This window comes from Gallinula chloropus (genome assembly GCF_964237585.1).
Source record: "Gallinula chloropus genome assembly, chromosome: 14".
NCBI lineage: Eukaryota > Metazoa > Chordata > Aves > Gruiformes > Rallidae > Gallinula > Gallinula chloropus.
In genome coordinates this window covers 13,494,840-13,511,196 of record NC_140099.1, presented here as the reverse complement: position 1 = coordinate 13,511,196, position 16,357 = coordinate 13,494,840, and the positions used below count along the sequence as shown (strand labels likewise).

Here is a 16,357-nt window from a genome sequence, read left to right as displayed (position 1 = left end):
GAATAAACTCAAGGTAGCTGTCATCCTTCGTGAGAGCCCCGGAGCTGGCATATATGGGAATCAACCCTTGCTTTAGACTCTTGAATTACTTGGAGCTGCCACAGTCCTTCACTAAGTTAATAGAATGAGAGAAAATCAATTTTATCTTGTCAAACATGTTTCTGCTTGAAAGGCAAATAAATGAACTGTGGGATAACTGCAATTATTGTGGGGATTGTAGAAGATGGATGCATTTTGTATTCTTATCTCCTTTTTCTTTATATCTGCAAGCAACCCAGTTACTGTGGGTTGTTGGTTCAAGTGAAAGAATTATTAGGTTTTAAAGAGAAACAGTGGCAAAAACTGAATGAAAAGACGTGAACTCTTTTTGTTTCCTTTATACTTATTCTTGTATTTAGTACAAGTGTTCTTTTTTTTTTTTAAAGAAAGAAGAGTTAGAAAAATACTAGTGGTATGAGAAGCCTCGTGGATGTGAAGTGTTGCTTATTCTCTGTACATTTCCCATTCAAAGGCTGTATTTTCAGGATCTGAATCTCACTACTGTCCAAAATAAATTTCCCCAGTGCTTTATAGGTGTGATAAAGCTCTGGAAGAGATGTTTATAACGCTGTCTGTTCCTGATGGTTGGCCTTGGGAGGGGTTTGATCCCTGCGACAGGCCTGTGAGGATCTGGGCGTTGGGGCAGGCCCAGCTGGCCTCCCTTCACAGGTGGTGGAGGCCTCAGCCATGCAGCTGCCTAATTGTGTCCAGCTGAGCCTTGTTAGTCGTAGAGGTTTTAGGTTGGGTTTTGATTTTCTATTTCGTTTGTTTAAAGAGGAGCTGTGGGCTGGTCTTGGGAGACTGGGGGAATCACAGCAGTGTGGTGGACTGCTTGTAGCAGGCCGAGAAGGGTTATGTGGAGATGCAAGGGCTGGATGTTTTCTCTCTTGAGGTTTTGTAATTGGTGAGTTTTATAAAGGGAGTGAGTTTGCTTTATGCATAAACTAAATTTAGGCAGCCTTTCATGATCCCAAGTTAGTGTATAAATATTAATTTATAAACTAACGTTCACATTGTTATATCTGGGGTTGGTGAGCTCTGTAGTTCAAAACAAACTGCTTCTTGGCAGAAGGGTAATCATCTCTGTGATCAGGGGCTGCTTTTCCTGAGGTGGAAGGTTTTGGTTTTATTTTTTTATTTTTACATGTTGCAGTAGGAAGACAGTGCTCTGGGCTATCTTCTGTCTGTTGCTGTAGGAAACCTAAGAAAATAAAAGGTTGATGGCATAAAAATATCTGAATCTCATGATATGATAAAAATATCATTGTTGAAGGTGATCAATAGGGTCATTAAGATGAGAATAGTGGGAAACCTCAGTTGCATTTGTTTCAACATGATAACTTTTATAATCATGTGGGGTTTAAAATACGTAAAACCTCTTGAAAGATAATTTAAAATAATTTCCCTTTCACTTTGTTCTTTCTTTGTTTAAAAAAAAACCCAAAAAACCCCCTCACAAATGTGTCAGGTGGGCCTGTAAAATAATTTTCACTGTAAACCTCAAAGCTAGTGGCAGAGTTCAGTGCTTACACTGCCCTTTATCCAGTAATCTGGCAGGCACCCCTCTGGTTTGGGGCCATCACTGAAGTGGTCTGTTAAGATATGGAATTATAACAAACCTCCCCTTTTTTTTGTTCTCTTTTTTTTTTTTTTTTCTGCTCATGTTATTGCAAATGTCAAGGTTACAATAAAGTTACCAACTAGGTCAAAATTCCTTGCAGATGATATTAATTTTATGTAATTTTTGACCTGTTGCTCTCCTTTGAGTGTAACAATAATGTGTAGTTCCTTGTTCATAAGCTTATCTGTTTTGTTACAGATCACTTTTGCAAGATTATACAGAAAAAAACTTACACAATTCCTTTAACATTCAAATCACTATTTCTGCTAGAAAGGCTTCACTGTCATTATTACTAGCCTGTAAAGGTTAGGTTTGCAACCTGTAGTCCCAGTAATAGAATCATTAGCTTGCAACCATGACAAAACAAAGGGGAAATAGAAAAAAACCACCATTTTCAAGCATGCAGTGAGAAAACTGGCTTTGTTTTCTTGCTTTGGGTGTTATTTGTGTGATAGAGTTTTTGGTTAAACCAGAAAAAGTCAGAAAAATATAAAAAGGGCTGTAGAGCTTTCCTGCTAATAGAGAGGTTAAGAAGGTGGTTTGTTGTATATAGCTCAGAGGACCTTCCCTGTAGAAAATGAACCCCTCAGTAAAAATTCTTCAGAAAGTCTGTCATGGATTTTTCTACCTTACTCTGAGTATCAAAGAAAATTGAATAAAGAAGTTTGAAATAAGAAAAAGAAAATTGATGAAGGCTTCCCTTTCCTTTTTCACAATACAGAGTCTAGATCAAGTTCTTCTTAGTTTAAATACTTGCTTTTTGGTCAACTTCAAATAAATCTTTATGTCTTTTTGCTGTCAGGTTGACAGTAGGCTTAATGGCACTTGGGAAAGAGAAAAGACTGCTGCCTTCAGTTTTGATTACTGCTACTGGTCAGTTGATCCTGAAGACCCAAAGTATGCATCTCAGGAAGAGGTAAGTGGTGGTGTTCCCATCCTGTTTTGTCCTTTATATTCACATCTATGGGAAGTGACTGAGACATAGGATAGGTGAAATTTCTTTTTTTTTCTGCCCCATCTTTTCCTTAACTGTTTCTAATGACACAGTCCCTTTGTCTTAAGTAGGAGCAGTAGGACAGCGATACCCTTGTTTGCCAACTGATGCACGCTTTCATCAGATTTGGTGGTGATCATTAGTTGTGATGATCTGAGGACTTCGCTTGTCAGTGATAATTTTGGAGGGAACGGGGGTGATCAGCTTCTAGAGGGAGAAAGCCCTGAGGTAAAGGGAAGTGTTGAAGTGATGCGTCTGAAAGGGTTAATAATGATGTAATCACTTATTTAACAGTAGTAAATTTTACTTGTAATGTTCTGAGCACTTTTTCTTGTTAAAGAATCAGAAGTATAACTGATGATGTCTCCTAGTTTAAAAATCATAGAATGATCATAGAATGGCATGGGTTGGAAGGAAGGTCTAAATTAGATATTAGGGGGAAGTTTTTTACAGAGAGAGTGGTGAGGGGCTGGAACAGGCTGCCCGGAGAGGTGGTGGATGCCCTGTCCCTGGAGGTGTTCAATTCCAGGCTGGATGGGGCCCTGGGCAACCTTGTGTAGCTCCAGGCCTGGAGGTTGGTGTCCCTGCCTGTGGCAGGGGGGTTGGAACTCTGTGATCCTTGGGGTCCTTCCAACCCAGACCATTCTAGGATTCTATTTGAAAAATTTGATAATTACCTGAACAGTAGATACAATTTTTGACTGTGCTACATTTCCCACTTGTTGCGGTAGCATGGAAGAGATTTTGGTAATTTGGAAGCATGTATTAGTGGTTAAAAAAAGAAACTTATCTAGTGCTGAGTACTTCAGAAAGACAAGTTTCCATTTTAGGGATTACAAATAACAGATCTTTAAATGTTGAACTAACTGTTGGGTATTGGGGTTTTTTCTCCCTTCTTTCTATTATCTTACTTGCTGCTTTGGTTTTTATGTTCTTCAAGAGTTTTTCCTCATAATACACTTTGAAACATGCTGCTTAGAAATGTTGACAGCATGGTTAGCTTTCTAGCTGAAATGGTTTAGCAGATGAAGTGTTGATTAGTACACTCTGCCAAGTCAGCTTTATCTCTCCTTGTTATGAAAAATTATCAGAACTGCCAAATAGAAAATATAAATATTGGCTACAGAGTGTAATTTTTTTTTGTTCTTGTTGTTATTAAATACAAATGCAACTGAAAAAGAATGTAAAATGTAATATAAACAGCCCAGCTTCCTTGCTGGTGATGAGTAGGTATTTCAGATGCTGTGTTGAGCCTCGTGTTATCCTACAATATGTTTCTATCCAATAAAAACACTGAGGCAGAACACAAACTCACTGACCGTAGAATGTGAAGTCATGGGCAATAGTTTCCTTACTCATGCTTGATGCTGGCTTAAAAGGGCATCCAGTGCTGCTTTGCGGAACCATTGAGTTCTCAAGCATCTGACAGGCCTTTTTGATGAGTTAAAAGATGGATGGGTGCTTTGAAAGGCCTGGAGCAATGAGTTAATTCCTTGGGCCTTTTACCTGTCTTGGTGATTGTAGAACCAGGAAAGCATATTTTAAATGTTCTTGAGCAGAGGGCTGCTGGAATACTGCAATCTTACCATGCTTTTGTGCGTTTGTCTGCCCCCTTACACTGTATGAATGAGGTTTATTGTACTGAATCCATGTTTTGAGTCATTACTTCAGTGCTGAGCATGACATTTCTAAGCTTCCTTACAGCAATGATGCTATCAGCAGCCAAAGGAGGTTTAGTAACACTGCTGTCTAGTAAAAGCAGTCTTTCATGAGCTGACCTTAGATCATTTATTCCTTGAAGATGTCCTGCCAATTGTCACTATACATTATGTGTATTGGCTGAAGATGAAAAGTAGATTAAAATGTCTGCCTTCAGGTTCATTTATGTGGAATGCTGTCTTATGTAGAGTCTTCTTTTGTCCTCTGGATGCACATATAAAAATTAAGTCCTAACAGTTTCTTTTCTTGTTAAGGAATCTGTGACAATAAAACAGTGATGAGAGGGCTGTAATTCATAGTGTTTAGATAAAATATTATTTAAAATATACAAATCTGTTTCCTTGAATAATTCTCACAGTTTCTTCTAGACGTTAACATTGTTCATTTCAGTGTTCCAGTCAGTCCCTTGCATTCCAGACATAATTATACACAATGCATTTTATTCCCTATAGAGTCCAATCATGTTCTTCCCAGGTACTTGTGGCAGTCGCATTTGCATGTACTTTCAAATGTTTGGATGAAAAGTTCAGATTTATTGTTCTGTGTATAAAAAATTTGCTTTCTCTGCTCTTCTGTTTGCCAAAATGGGAATACGTGTTGCCCACCTTGTTTGTTTTTCCTAAAACACTCATGTTGCTGTTTCTTCTGGCTTTTTTTTTTTAATTTTAAAAAAAAAGAAGGTATTTTTTACTTGTAAAGAGCAGACAATGTACACTGAAGGGAAACTGAACCAGATTCATAAAATCTGCAATGGTCATGAAGTGCTTTTTTTCTTCAAAAACTGGCATGAACAGAGATTAAAAAAGAAACAAAACCTTTAAAAATTAAATATTTTAAATTTATGTTTAAGCAATGCTATTTTGTATGTATTTTTAGGGCTGAATTTTAAACAATAATTCTCTTGCTTATATGTAAACTTTCTTGATTGGCACTGCATAGATAAGCCTCTGTGTATCTCTGAAAAGAGGGGGGTCTCGTAAATTACAAAGAGAACTGGTTTTTGACTGCTGAAAGAGAAATCTATCACTGCTGATGTATGGGAAATGGCCATCTTAGCTGAGATAACTTGCTAGACGGTGGTTGGTTTTGGAATATGGTTCCAGGTACAAGAGTATAGTCTTTGCTATTCAAGTTTATTATCTCATTTAAAACATTTGAGGAACAAGATGTAAGCCACAATTCTGTTTTCCTCATTTCTCTCCTAACTGTGGTGAAATCTGGACCTATTTGGTGTTTCTCATAAGCGTAATTTAGATGTCTAACAGTAGTGGTCTGAATTCTTGGTCTTCTTTTAGAAGTTATACAAATCCTTCAGAAAATACAATGTTTTTGATATAGTTCAGCTATGCAAGTATTCTGTTCACTTTCCAAATAAGCTGAATGCCACGCTTCACAATGTGACCTCTGGTTTTTAGGTGGACAGTTTGAGTTCCTTAGGCCTGCTGCTTCTATTTTCTCACTGGGCACTTGAATACTTTGATATTAAGCTGAAGTTTTCATCTGCTTTCACAGATGTGCAGGAGTTTCCAAAGGGAAAGACTTTCCTTTAAAGACCTTTTTTTTTTCCGAAGTGGATTTGTTAGTGCATAAACAGAATAGAGAAGTAAAGAAATACCTTAAGAGAACAGTCACATTATAGGCATTTAAGATAAAAAAAAGTCATGTGTGTTTTTTCTGATCTTAACTGCAATTTACTCTGTCCATTTTTCTCTGGCTATAAAGGAGGAAAAGTTTTGCCATACCATCACTGTCAAGATATAGTTATAATATTAAAAAAAGGAAAAAAAACCAAAAGAGAAAATAATAAATGTACCAAATTAAAAAAAAAGCCAAACAACAAACTAAAACCCAAAACAAACCAGCAAAACCAACAACAAAAAAAAAAAAACCAAAATGAGGCCACAACTCTCATACTTCTGGTGTGATGTTCCTTTTCCTGCTATTTTTGACGCAAACTCTTCATTGTCCACTGCTTCTGCAGGATTGGTCTAATATCACAAAGGGAGAATGCTGAATGTCTGCACCTGGGCTTTACTGCTCACATAGAGTGACTCTTTCACCGTGCCTCCTTGCATTTTGTATTAAGGTTTTCTGGGAGATGAGTTTGGTAAAGGGGGAGCATTTGGTGTGCAAGTGACTGTTGCTTCCTTCTCTCCCCGTTGCTTTCCTCCACAGATGTCTTTAGGAAACTGTGTGTAGTTCAGGATTGTTTCCCAAAGACAATGTTGGAAATCCAACACTCTTTGGCCATTGTGTAACTATGGGATTATATTTTAATAGGGAATCATGGCATATTTCCTTTTTGCAGTAAAAATGTTTGATGATGATATTCTGATGATATTTAGTGTTGCAATTTTTATTTTTATAGGCAGATTAAGGCTTGCCTGTTCATTCTGCTGGTTGAATATGGTAGTTAAGATGTAGGTGCTTTGCAAACTATATAGTTGATCTGCAAACAAACATCCAAATTTAAGTTTTTGTCTGAGGTAGAACTTTGTTTCAATCTTTTGAGTTTCCTTTGTAAAACAAAAAACACCTCTTAATGAATCTTTCCTCGAGTCTGTTTTAGCTCCACCAATCAAAGGATAATGTTTAAACCAGTTGCAAAACACAAGTAAATGCCTGTGTAAATCCTACTGGAAAAAAAAAATCTTCTTGATCTAATGCCAGCAGTTAAACTAGAGTATTCAGCACAAGAGTATCCTGAGGGTTACAGGAACACATGCAAGCATTAAGTAGCTGGTGGTTACAGCTCCAGTCAGTCCTCAGCTTCCCTCCAGCCATCCTACCCATCCGGTGATTGTGCATGCACGGTAACAGTGGTGGGCAGAGTGACCCACAGGATGTCTAAGCAGGTACTTAGACGCAGCAGTTGCCATAGATGGCTGATATGTAGCAGTCTGTTCGCTTTGATAAGAGGAATACGTTCCGTGACTAACAGGCACTGAATGGTAGAGATAGTGGAATCCAGAAAAATGGCTTCAGTGCCCAACTTGCACCGATTTCAGCGGGATCCAAATATCTGACTGGGTTTTCTTGAACCATAACTATTTTAACACAACTGACAGCATAACTTATTACAATAATGCAAATTATATCAGCGGTGTTCCCCCTTACCTTATGCACAGTTGCATACCCAGTTGGGCTCAATGATCTTAAAGGTCTTTTCCAACCTTGTGATTCTATGATCCTGGTTGACAATTGTCCTTTCTCTTCCTCAGTCCCTGTCAGATGATTCCCAGTGAGGCAGCCTGAGTCCTCCACTTCCCAAGTCAGCATAGAAAAATATCAAAACCCATTTCGGTTTGCAAAAGCAACATTCCCCCACATTTTCCACATACTGTGACCCTCATTGGACCTTCTAAGATGCAATCATAAAAACACTTGATCCAAAAAGGCCACAACCAACCAAACAAATGACTGTCTGTGGAAGAAATCTAAGAAATAGAGAGTGTATAGAGGTTCAAGATTTCACATGGATTTATTTCCCTGTATTTTGAGGGTGTACTGTGATGTGTCACATGTGAAAACTGTGAATGAACTGGGGTGGCTTTACAGCAAGATAGCCCTAAGGGCTTGAAACAAGTCTTACTGCAAATGTCAGTAATTGCTCCTAATTTCTTTACCTTCTTCCCCTCCTATTCCTCAGCACTGGCTTACTAATGTAAATGGAAGAATCACTGTGAATCTTGTTTTGCTGCGGTTCCACTCTGGATTTCAACCATTGTGTGTTTTACAAGCCAAACAAATTAAAGGCTGTTTATTTCCTAACTGTTGCTTGTTATGTAAACAGGTTCTCTGCCTGCCTGCCCAGTATAAGCCTGTGGTAGGAGGAACTCCTTTCCATTCAGAAGATAGAAAAAGGGGAAATGGCATGAAGCTGTGCCAGGGCAGGTTTAGATTGGATATTAGAAAAAAATTTTTTACTGAAAGAGTTGTCAGGGCCTGGAACAGGCTGCCCAGGGAGGGGGCTGAGTCACCGTCCCTGGATGTGTTCAAAAAAAAGGGTAGATGAGGTACTTAGGGATATGGTTTAGCATAGGATGGGAATGGTTGGACTTGATGATCATCAAAGGTCTTTTCCAACCTTGTAATTCTGTGATTCAAGCACATTTAGTTATTTCTATCTTGGTTCATAAACACATTCAGTGGGAAGATGGGTTTTAGTCTGTGCTCTGACAGCAGAAAAGGAGGTGAAAATGATGGTTCATGATTCCTGTAAACAGACTTTTCCACTTATTAACTTTTGTAGTACTACAGTTACTTTTCATCTCATTTGACTTCCCAGCAGAGTTGGGTTTTATATTGCTTTCAGCTATGAAAAGTAGTTGGGGAAAAGGGCAGGTGGGCTGATTTTTCTTACCTCTGTCAGAGTGTAACTGAAAAGCAAATAAAATAAGAAACAGTTACATTTGTTTCAATATGCAAGATCTTCAATAGGGCACTGTGCTTTTTGTTTTGTTTGGAGGGGTTTGGGTTTTTTTTCCATGTTAATTGAAAAAGTTTAGAGAAATTACACAACAGTATTGTTTGGAAGCAAAACCTTGCAACATACTTTTCAGGCTAAGTCCCTGTGCTGTCGTTTTGGGGTTTATTTTTTTAAATGCAAACGTAATTGCACTTGTGAAGAGATGAGAGACCTTTCCTTTCTGTGCTGAGTTTGTGATGCTTCCATGATTCTGTGCAATCCCGGTGAGATCACAGAATCACAGGGGTGGAAGGGACCTCCAGAGATCATCGGGTCCAAATCCCCCTGCCAAAGCAGCTCCCCAGCTCATATTGCACAGGGAGGCGTCCAGATGGGTCTGGAATCTCTCCAGAGAAGGAGACTCCACACCCCCTGGGCAGTCTGTCCCAGGGCTCCCTCACCCTCACTATGCAAAAGTTCTTCTGCATGTTGTTGCAGAACTTCCTAAGCTCGAATTTGCAGCCATTGCTCCAAGTTTTTAATTACCTTGTGAAATCTCAAGACAAATTAAAAATCTGTTACATGGCTTATGCAGTTAATTCTAAACATCATAACATAATAAAGCTCTAATCTAGGTATCTTGAAAATAACCCTTCAATTTTTTTCTTTCTCCGCTCCGCTCCATCTTTGCCGTGGTGTAAAAGGAGGAAGAAAGAGGAGGCGGTGGTGGCTGTGGGCGTAAATGGCATTTTCACATGAAATATTTGAAAAGCTGTAAGCATTCCATCCACGACATTTTTTTTCCTTCAGCCCAGAGTGAGAGAGAAGTGAAAAGGAGAGTGTACTCATTAAAAAAAAAAAAAAAAAAGGTTTTTGTGCAATAATTGGATCAGTATATAAGGGATTATGATTGAGAGATAGAAATAGCCATGAGTATACGCCATGTATTTTCTGCCAGCAGTGTAGCTGCTGTGTTCAGTTGGTGATTGAATAAGGCCACTCTTTCTGGGTATTCCAAGATTTATTTGCAGAAAACCTTTCTAGGAATTATAGTGAATAATTGCTAACTTCACAGAATGACCAGGTTGGAAAAGACCTTTAAGATCACTGAGCTCAAAGCAGCTTTATTGGAAAACAGAAAAGAATCAGTTTTCCATGTTTATCATTAAAAACATTTTATTTGAGGAGACAAATTAGTTTTAAATAACTGAGGCACTGACCTAATTGATAGAAATAATTATATAGTTATATAAGTTCATATGTAACTATAATACAGATACATTTCAAATATGAAGCCTAAACAGGAATACACAAGAAAGAATTAAGCTGAATATTGATAACAAGTTGAGAAAAATCACTGAACTGTTTCACAAACAATGAAATGAGACATTTTTAACTGTAATCTGCTACTGCTCACACGCACCCCTTTGGTTTCCCTGATGGGCACTGACCATTGCTTTATGGGATGCTCAGCGTGTTCTTTATGGTAGCCACACAGTATAATTGGGTAATTAATGTTGAAAGGATCCACGAGTGTATTCAGCAACATAGAAGAAAGAGAATAACAAATTCTTTGGGCTGCCAGTTGTAGCACGTGTAGCAGTAAACCTGCGTGTTTGTAATCTCTGTTAGTTTGTAAGCTTGTGATTAGTCTCCTAAAATCATCATATCTCCAATAAGATGGTATTGGTTGGCAAGGTTGGAAGGATACTGGTAGGCTTAGTAAAAGACTGGGTGAGGTTTGGTGGTTTTGTTTTATGGATTTGGGGTGGGAGATGTTTTGTTTCTTTTAGCAGGTGGTTGGCTTATGATTTTGTAAGGCAGGACCGTGCTAATATTGAGTACTGAGACAGGCCTATTGCAGCAGCTGTGGTCAAATTCAGCACAGTCATTTTGTTTATTTCTGTAAACGTGCCATGTTTCTGACATGTTACAGCTATGAGATTGGACTCAGGTTCATACATAGCTCAAGCCTGAAAAACCTAAATAATATGCATGTGTTTTGTATAACTGTTTATTAAATATGCCCTTCCCCTTTTTTTATGATTTGTCCTTGTTTTCTTTATTTATCTTCACTAGTAGCTAACTTTAGATTTTTCTGTTAACTAAGATGATATGCCTCAGAGATGTGTGTGTGTGGCCTTGAACACAAACTGAATGAGTCATCCTTTTGGCTGGATCTGAGCACCTGCATGTTGACTCCCACTTCTGTTCTGTTTTTAATCAACAAAAAGCCTGCCCTTGACAGCTCCCATGTAAAAAGCAAAATTAGCATCTCTGTTCAATTGTGGCTTTTCTGCTAAAGTAGGTTCTGTTGGCAGCGCTCCCAAATTGTGTAAGAAAGCGTGAAGATTAATAAAATTAATGCAGTCTGTAAACATTTACTGTCATCTCAGCACATCAGAATCAAAATTCTGAATGTTGGTTTAGGGTTCCTCACCCCCAGAAGTACATGCTGCCATGGCTATGTTCTCAGTCTTTATAACTTCAGAGTTAAAATGTCGGGACATTCTCAGCTGAAGCAGGGAAGATGTTCTGTGTCTTAGATTGGTAAAACGTACTTCGTAATATATTTACCAGACTACGTCACTGTCACGTGAAATAGTTGATGAATAAGTTTTGGAGTGGACCATTTGATCAGTCCTTGGTGGCTGGGTTAAATTCCTAAGATGCTGAATGGCAGTGAATGGCTTCCTGGATTTACTTAAATTTGCTTTTTGTGCCTGTAAGAATTGAGTTGTTTTCAAGCTGTATCCAGTAACTTTAAGATAGCTCTCAACTTCTGCCCTCCTGTTACTGCAATTGTGTTCTGTTCTGAATTTGGAGACATTCTTCTCCTAAACACACATCTTTAAAGAGCATGTGCATGTATTGTATTGTTGATACTATGGACTTTCAGTTGGCAGATTTTCTTATGAAGGAAAGAGTTTGTTTCTAAAGAGTATGTGCCTCATCCTATGTGACAGACTTATAGATTGCTCTGAAAGCACATATTTCTTTGGGACAGAGGAGGTGCATCTACAGATCCCATCTGCAGAATAGAAAAGTGCTTCTTTGGCATTGCGACCCATATTCTCAGGCTTTCAACTTCTGCACTCCCTCTTACACATCATCTCCATGACCTTGTACATGGGCAGTGTTACTGCTGATGGAGATGGTGGATCTGTCGGGTTACCCTTCATCATGCAGGTTACACGTGAAGTCCTTGTGCCGCTCTAATAAGTGACACTGCTCTAGAGACATTTTCTTTGTCTTTGTTTGCTGCTCTTAATTGCATCCTGTTTCTTAATGACTTGAAAGTGATGGCCAGAGTAGTTCCTGAATAATTTCTTATTTCTTTATTTTTAATAATTTGCTGCATGTTGTAGACTGTTTGCTAATAGAACACGAGTTCTAATAGTTTCTGAATTCACTGACCTTTTTGTTTGCGAAACAAAATGCGGAACTTACTTGCTTTTTTTTGTGGTTTACTTTTTAATTTTGATTGACAGCAAGAGCATTTTTGATAGCTCCTTTGAAATAGAAAACAAAGGTGAAATCATGTTACATATCTAGAGGGAAAGTTGATATGAATTTATCATTGAAACACTGAGTTTTTCTCATATTACAGTACTTAACTCTTAATTTTTGAGCAAGTGAAAGGGTTTGGTGGACCTAGTTAGCATCTTAAAACCAGAAATCATCTCACATCTGTACAGTCAAGAAATGTTCTAGTCAGCAATCTGAAGCTTTTACTTGTTCCTTTTTAATTTTTTTGACAGTTAACTTTGTTATATCTTTTAGTTACTTTTAATTTGCCTTACAATTCTAAGCCAAGAATTTGACACTGAATTTTTCAGCTCATGTCCAGAAAGTGAGCAACCTTCTGGATTCTCATATATGGAGAATAAGATTATTTAAAGCCTGGGCTAAATGTGCTTTTGGTATTTTTAAGTTGAATTCAGAAGAACTGTCAATTGCCTTAAAGACACGTCTAGTCTGCAAACAGGAAGATTTCAGAGGACTGTAGAAATTTGCTACCAGCTCTTCACGTTGTCTTCCTTTATATCGCTTCTGTGTGTGTGACTCTGCTTGGCACAGCACAATGCTTTTGTTGTTTCACATCCTACTGCATGTCATTTGCATAAATTGATTGCTCATTACAGTATATAGAATGTAATCTTTTCTGTTCCATTAATATGAATGTAAGTAGCTTTCTACAGCTGCATGTCATTGGCATGATGGGTTTAAAGAGAGAGAGAAAGAGATCAGAAGGTCTTCTTTTGTTCCTTGTTTTACTAGCCTGGGGTTGATGCCTTTTGCTTCAGCAGCGAACTGAGGCTGTATCTGTTCAAATAAATAAGATGACCCCATTTACTGCCAGGGGATATTCCCTAAACACCGCAGCTTGGTCTGTATACAAAGTTCTGAGATATTCCTGGTACTGTTCAGGCTGGGATAGCTGGTGCTTCTCATAACAGTTTCTTGGCACCGTCCAGGAACTGGCAGGGACCTTGACCATTCCTGGCTGGCAGTTTGCATGTGGCCACCCTGCTTTGCAGGCTGAGAGTGCTTGATAGTGTGAACGTAGACTGGTCTGTGCCATACAATTGGGATATTTAAATTGCTAGTGTTGCAGCAGTAATTGCATGGTCCTGTCAGAAGTGCTTGTACCACCCTTCAGAAAGTGATCATAGAATCATAGAATGGTCTGGGTTGGAAGGGACCCCAAGGATCACAGAGCTCCAACCCCCTCCTGCCACAGGCAGGGCCACCAACCTCCAGGCCTGGAGCTACACAAGGTTGTCCAGGGTCCCATCCAACCTGGCCTTGAACACTTCCAGGGACGGGGCATCCACCCCCTTTCTGGGCAGCCTGTTCCAGCCCCCTCACCACTCTCTCTATAAAAAAACTTCCCCCTCATATCTAATCTAAACCTTCCTTCCTTTAGTTTTAATCCATTCCCCCTTGTCCTGCCATTGTCTACCTTTTTAAAAAGTTGAATCCCCTCCTGTTTCTCAGGGACTGGAAGGCTGCAATGAGGTCCTCCTCACAGCCTCTTCTCCAGGCTGAACAAGCCCAGCTCCCTCAGCCTCCTTTCGTAGGGGAGCTGCTCCAGCCCTCTAATCATCTTTGTGGCTCCTCATGACCCTCTCCAACAGTTCTACATCTTTCTTGTTTTGCGGGCTCCAGACCTGGACACAGGACTCCAGATGGGGGGGAGGATGATGCTGAAGTGCTATTGCAAGTGACTACAAGTTATCACTTGGAGAAGGGAGTATGTTATTCCCACATAGACCTTTGGCTTCCCAGCTTTGTGAGACAAAGATGCCTGTCTGTTTTATGTAGGTGCTAAAACTGACCACCTTGGATAGCATTTCAGAGGTGAATTGTGGAAATTTGATTAGATGAGACTCCAGACTCATCACCTTTTTGAGATTGAAACTACACATGCAGTACATGCCGAGCTTTCAGCTGCTGTGCTATGGAAGGAGGGGGAAGAAGGACTAGATGATCCTTACGGGTCCCTTCCAACTCAGTATATTCTATGATTCTGTCTTTGTGGGGTAGAAGATAGTCCGTAGTGCCTAACCAGTAGCGGACCTAAAGCTGCCATGGAATCTGGCTCAAGAGTTCTGCCCTGGGCAGAGGCATTAGGGGTGGAAAGTTAATTACGGGGGCTGAAATCTGTCATATTTTTTTCAGTTTTAGTGGCTATGCTTCATACTAAGCTAGCTGTAATAATTAAGAACTCTTTTTAATGTCCTGTCCACAAGATGTCTAGCATTTTAACAAATTTTGCATAATCTTAACTATTTTTTCTGTTGTTAAATACCTTAGAATAAAAGCACGCTTAGCAGAAAATAATTTCTAAAAATAAAAGCATTCAGGAAGATAAATCAATAATGGAAATCTAGAGGAAACAATGATATATTTTAAAAGTCTGCTTTTAAAAATCCTTTTCTAGTCAGGCTTTGACTTTTTAAAAATGGATGAGGGACTAATAAAAAAAAATATTGAAGTGTTGGGAGTGAAATGCTGTCATTTGTACAGAGCACTGTGCTGCTTTGACCTGTTTGTGCAGCTTTGATCCCAGCTGGCAGCCGTGGTTTAAAACAGCCTACAGAATTTGCAGAGGCTGGAGATAGTTTTTTGGAAGAGGGCAGACTTGTACAGATGTTGAATGTAGGAAACACTCCGTGTTTCTGCTCTAAGTCCTTACACTGGGAAGAGGAGGCTGAGCTGAATTCCCTTGGAAGATAGATGCTCATCTTAAACAGCGTATATGTCTGAAAATCACCCAGCAACTTTGGCATATTCTTTTGAAACAAAATCAGTATTCTGTACTCGCTGCACTTCTGGTTAGGTCAATGATGCAACTGTTCTCTACCTAAAAGAGAAAATAGTGGAAGGAGAAATACAGCTGATCAGGTTGTCATATTCTATTACAGCCTCAGGTTGTATGTGAATGTATCTGTCTTCTCCGAAGTTGTTCGTTGTAGTAAGACAGTTGTGTTAAAAAATAATTAAGGGGATTGTCGGGGAAGACAGCAGGCCTGCTGGTGGCCCAGCTCTCTTCACCGAAGACACAGACCCTGACAGTATCCTCCTGTTCTCATGAGACAGGACAAGTTACTCATGCTGAGAGGATTTTAATAATCACATTCTCAAAGCACAGAGGCCTTGATGACAGGGGTACAGACTGCCCTAAACCAAGAAGCAGTTATGGGAAGGTATTTGGGAGTCATGGAACATGTTAAGAACCAGCCATAAGAAGATGGTTAAAACAGCAGGTGTGTGGATGCTTTTAGGCATCAAAGGTGAACTAACGATGTTTAGCTATAAGATATGTTTATCAGAACTCATTATAATCACTAACCAATCAGTGGGGTGTGAACAGTGCATGTATCCAATTAGCAGTTTTTAGCTTGCCGTGTTTGCAGTAACAAATGTCTATAATCTGTGTGGTTTCACCCAATAAATGGCTTCACCTAAAATTCATATCGAATTGCGTGTTGCCCATCACTGGTCTCTGCAGGGGACATGTATTTAAAATATATCAATTTACTAAACACTCAGTACAATAAACTTATTTTGGGACAAAATTGTCAGTGTAAAATGCAAACTGTAAGTAGACAGAATTTATGGCTCATCATAAAGCATTGGAAAGTTTATCTAGAAGGCTAGGTAGTTACTTAAACCTGGTATAAGTATATCAATGCTTTGCATTTCAATCCTTTTTGAATCATGTATTTTAAACCTCTAGTTCTCTGCCCATTTCTTGCCCATTTTAATGTGCTGCATAGCGCACAAATTTAATTTGTAAAGAAATAAAATTGAATGCATCTTCAACTTGGAAAACCTTTAAGTGCTGATGAAATTTCTTCCTGCTATCCTGCCCCCCCCCTCCCCCCCCAAAAAAACCAAACACACCTTCATGTATTTTATTAGCCATGAGTCGAATTATGCTGTTTTTCTTAGACAATCAGATGTGTTCCGCTCAATATTTTTAGGGCTTTTTTTTTTCCATGAAAGCATCATGGCTGAGAGGGAAACTCCAGTATTATCTTCACAGGAAATGTCCTGTCATAACATT

The 16,357-nt window shown here is 39.0% G+C and overlaps 1 protein-coding gene across 1 annotated transcript in view; it reads left to right on the top strand.

The window, feature by feature from the left end:
• The window catches only part of STARD9 (StAR related lipid transfer domain containing 9), a gene marked incomplete at its 5' end in the record, with an annotated part of 97,171 nt that overhangs the window by 14,536 nt on the left and 66,278 nt on the right, over nucleotides 1-16,357 (top strand). Inside the window, one exon of the mRNA XM_084270444.1 lies at nucleotides 2,463-2,576. Within this exon, the coding sequence (XP_084126570.1) occupies nucleotides 2,463-2,576 (114 nt within the window). The remainder of the gene's footprint in view (nucleotides 1-2,462; nucleotides 2,577-16,357) is intronic.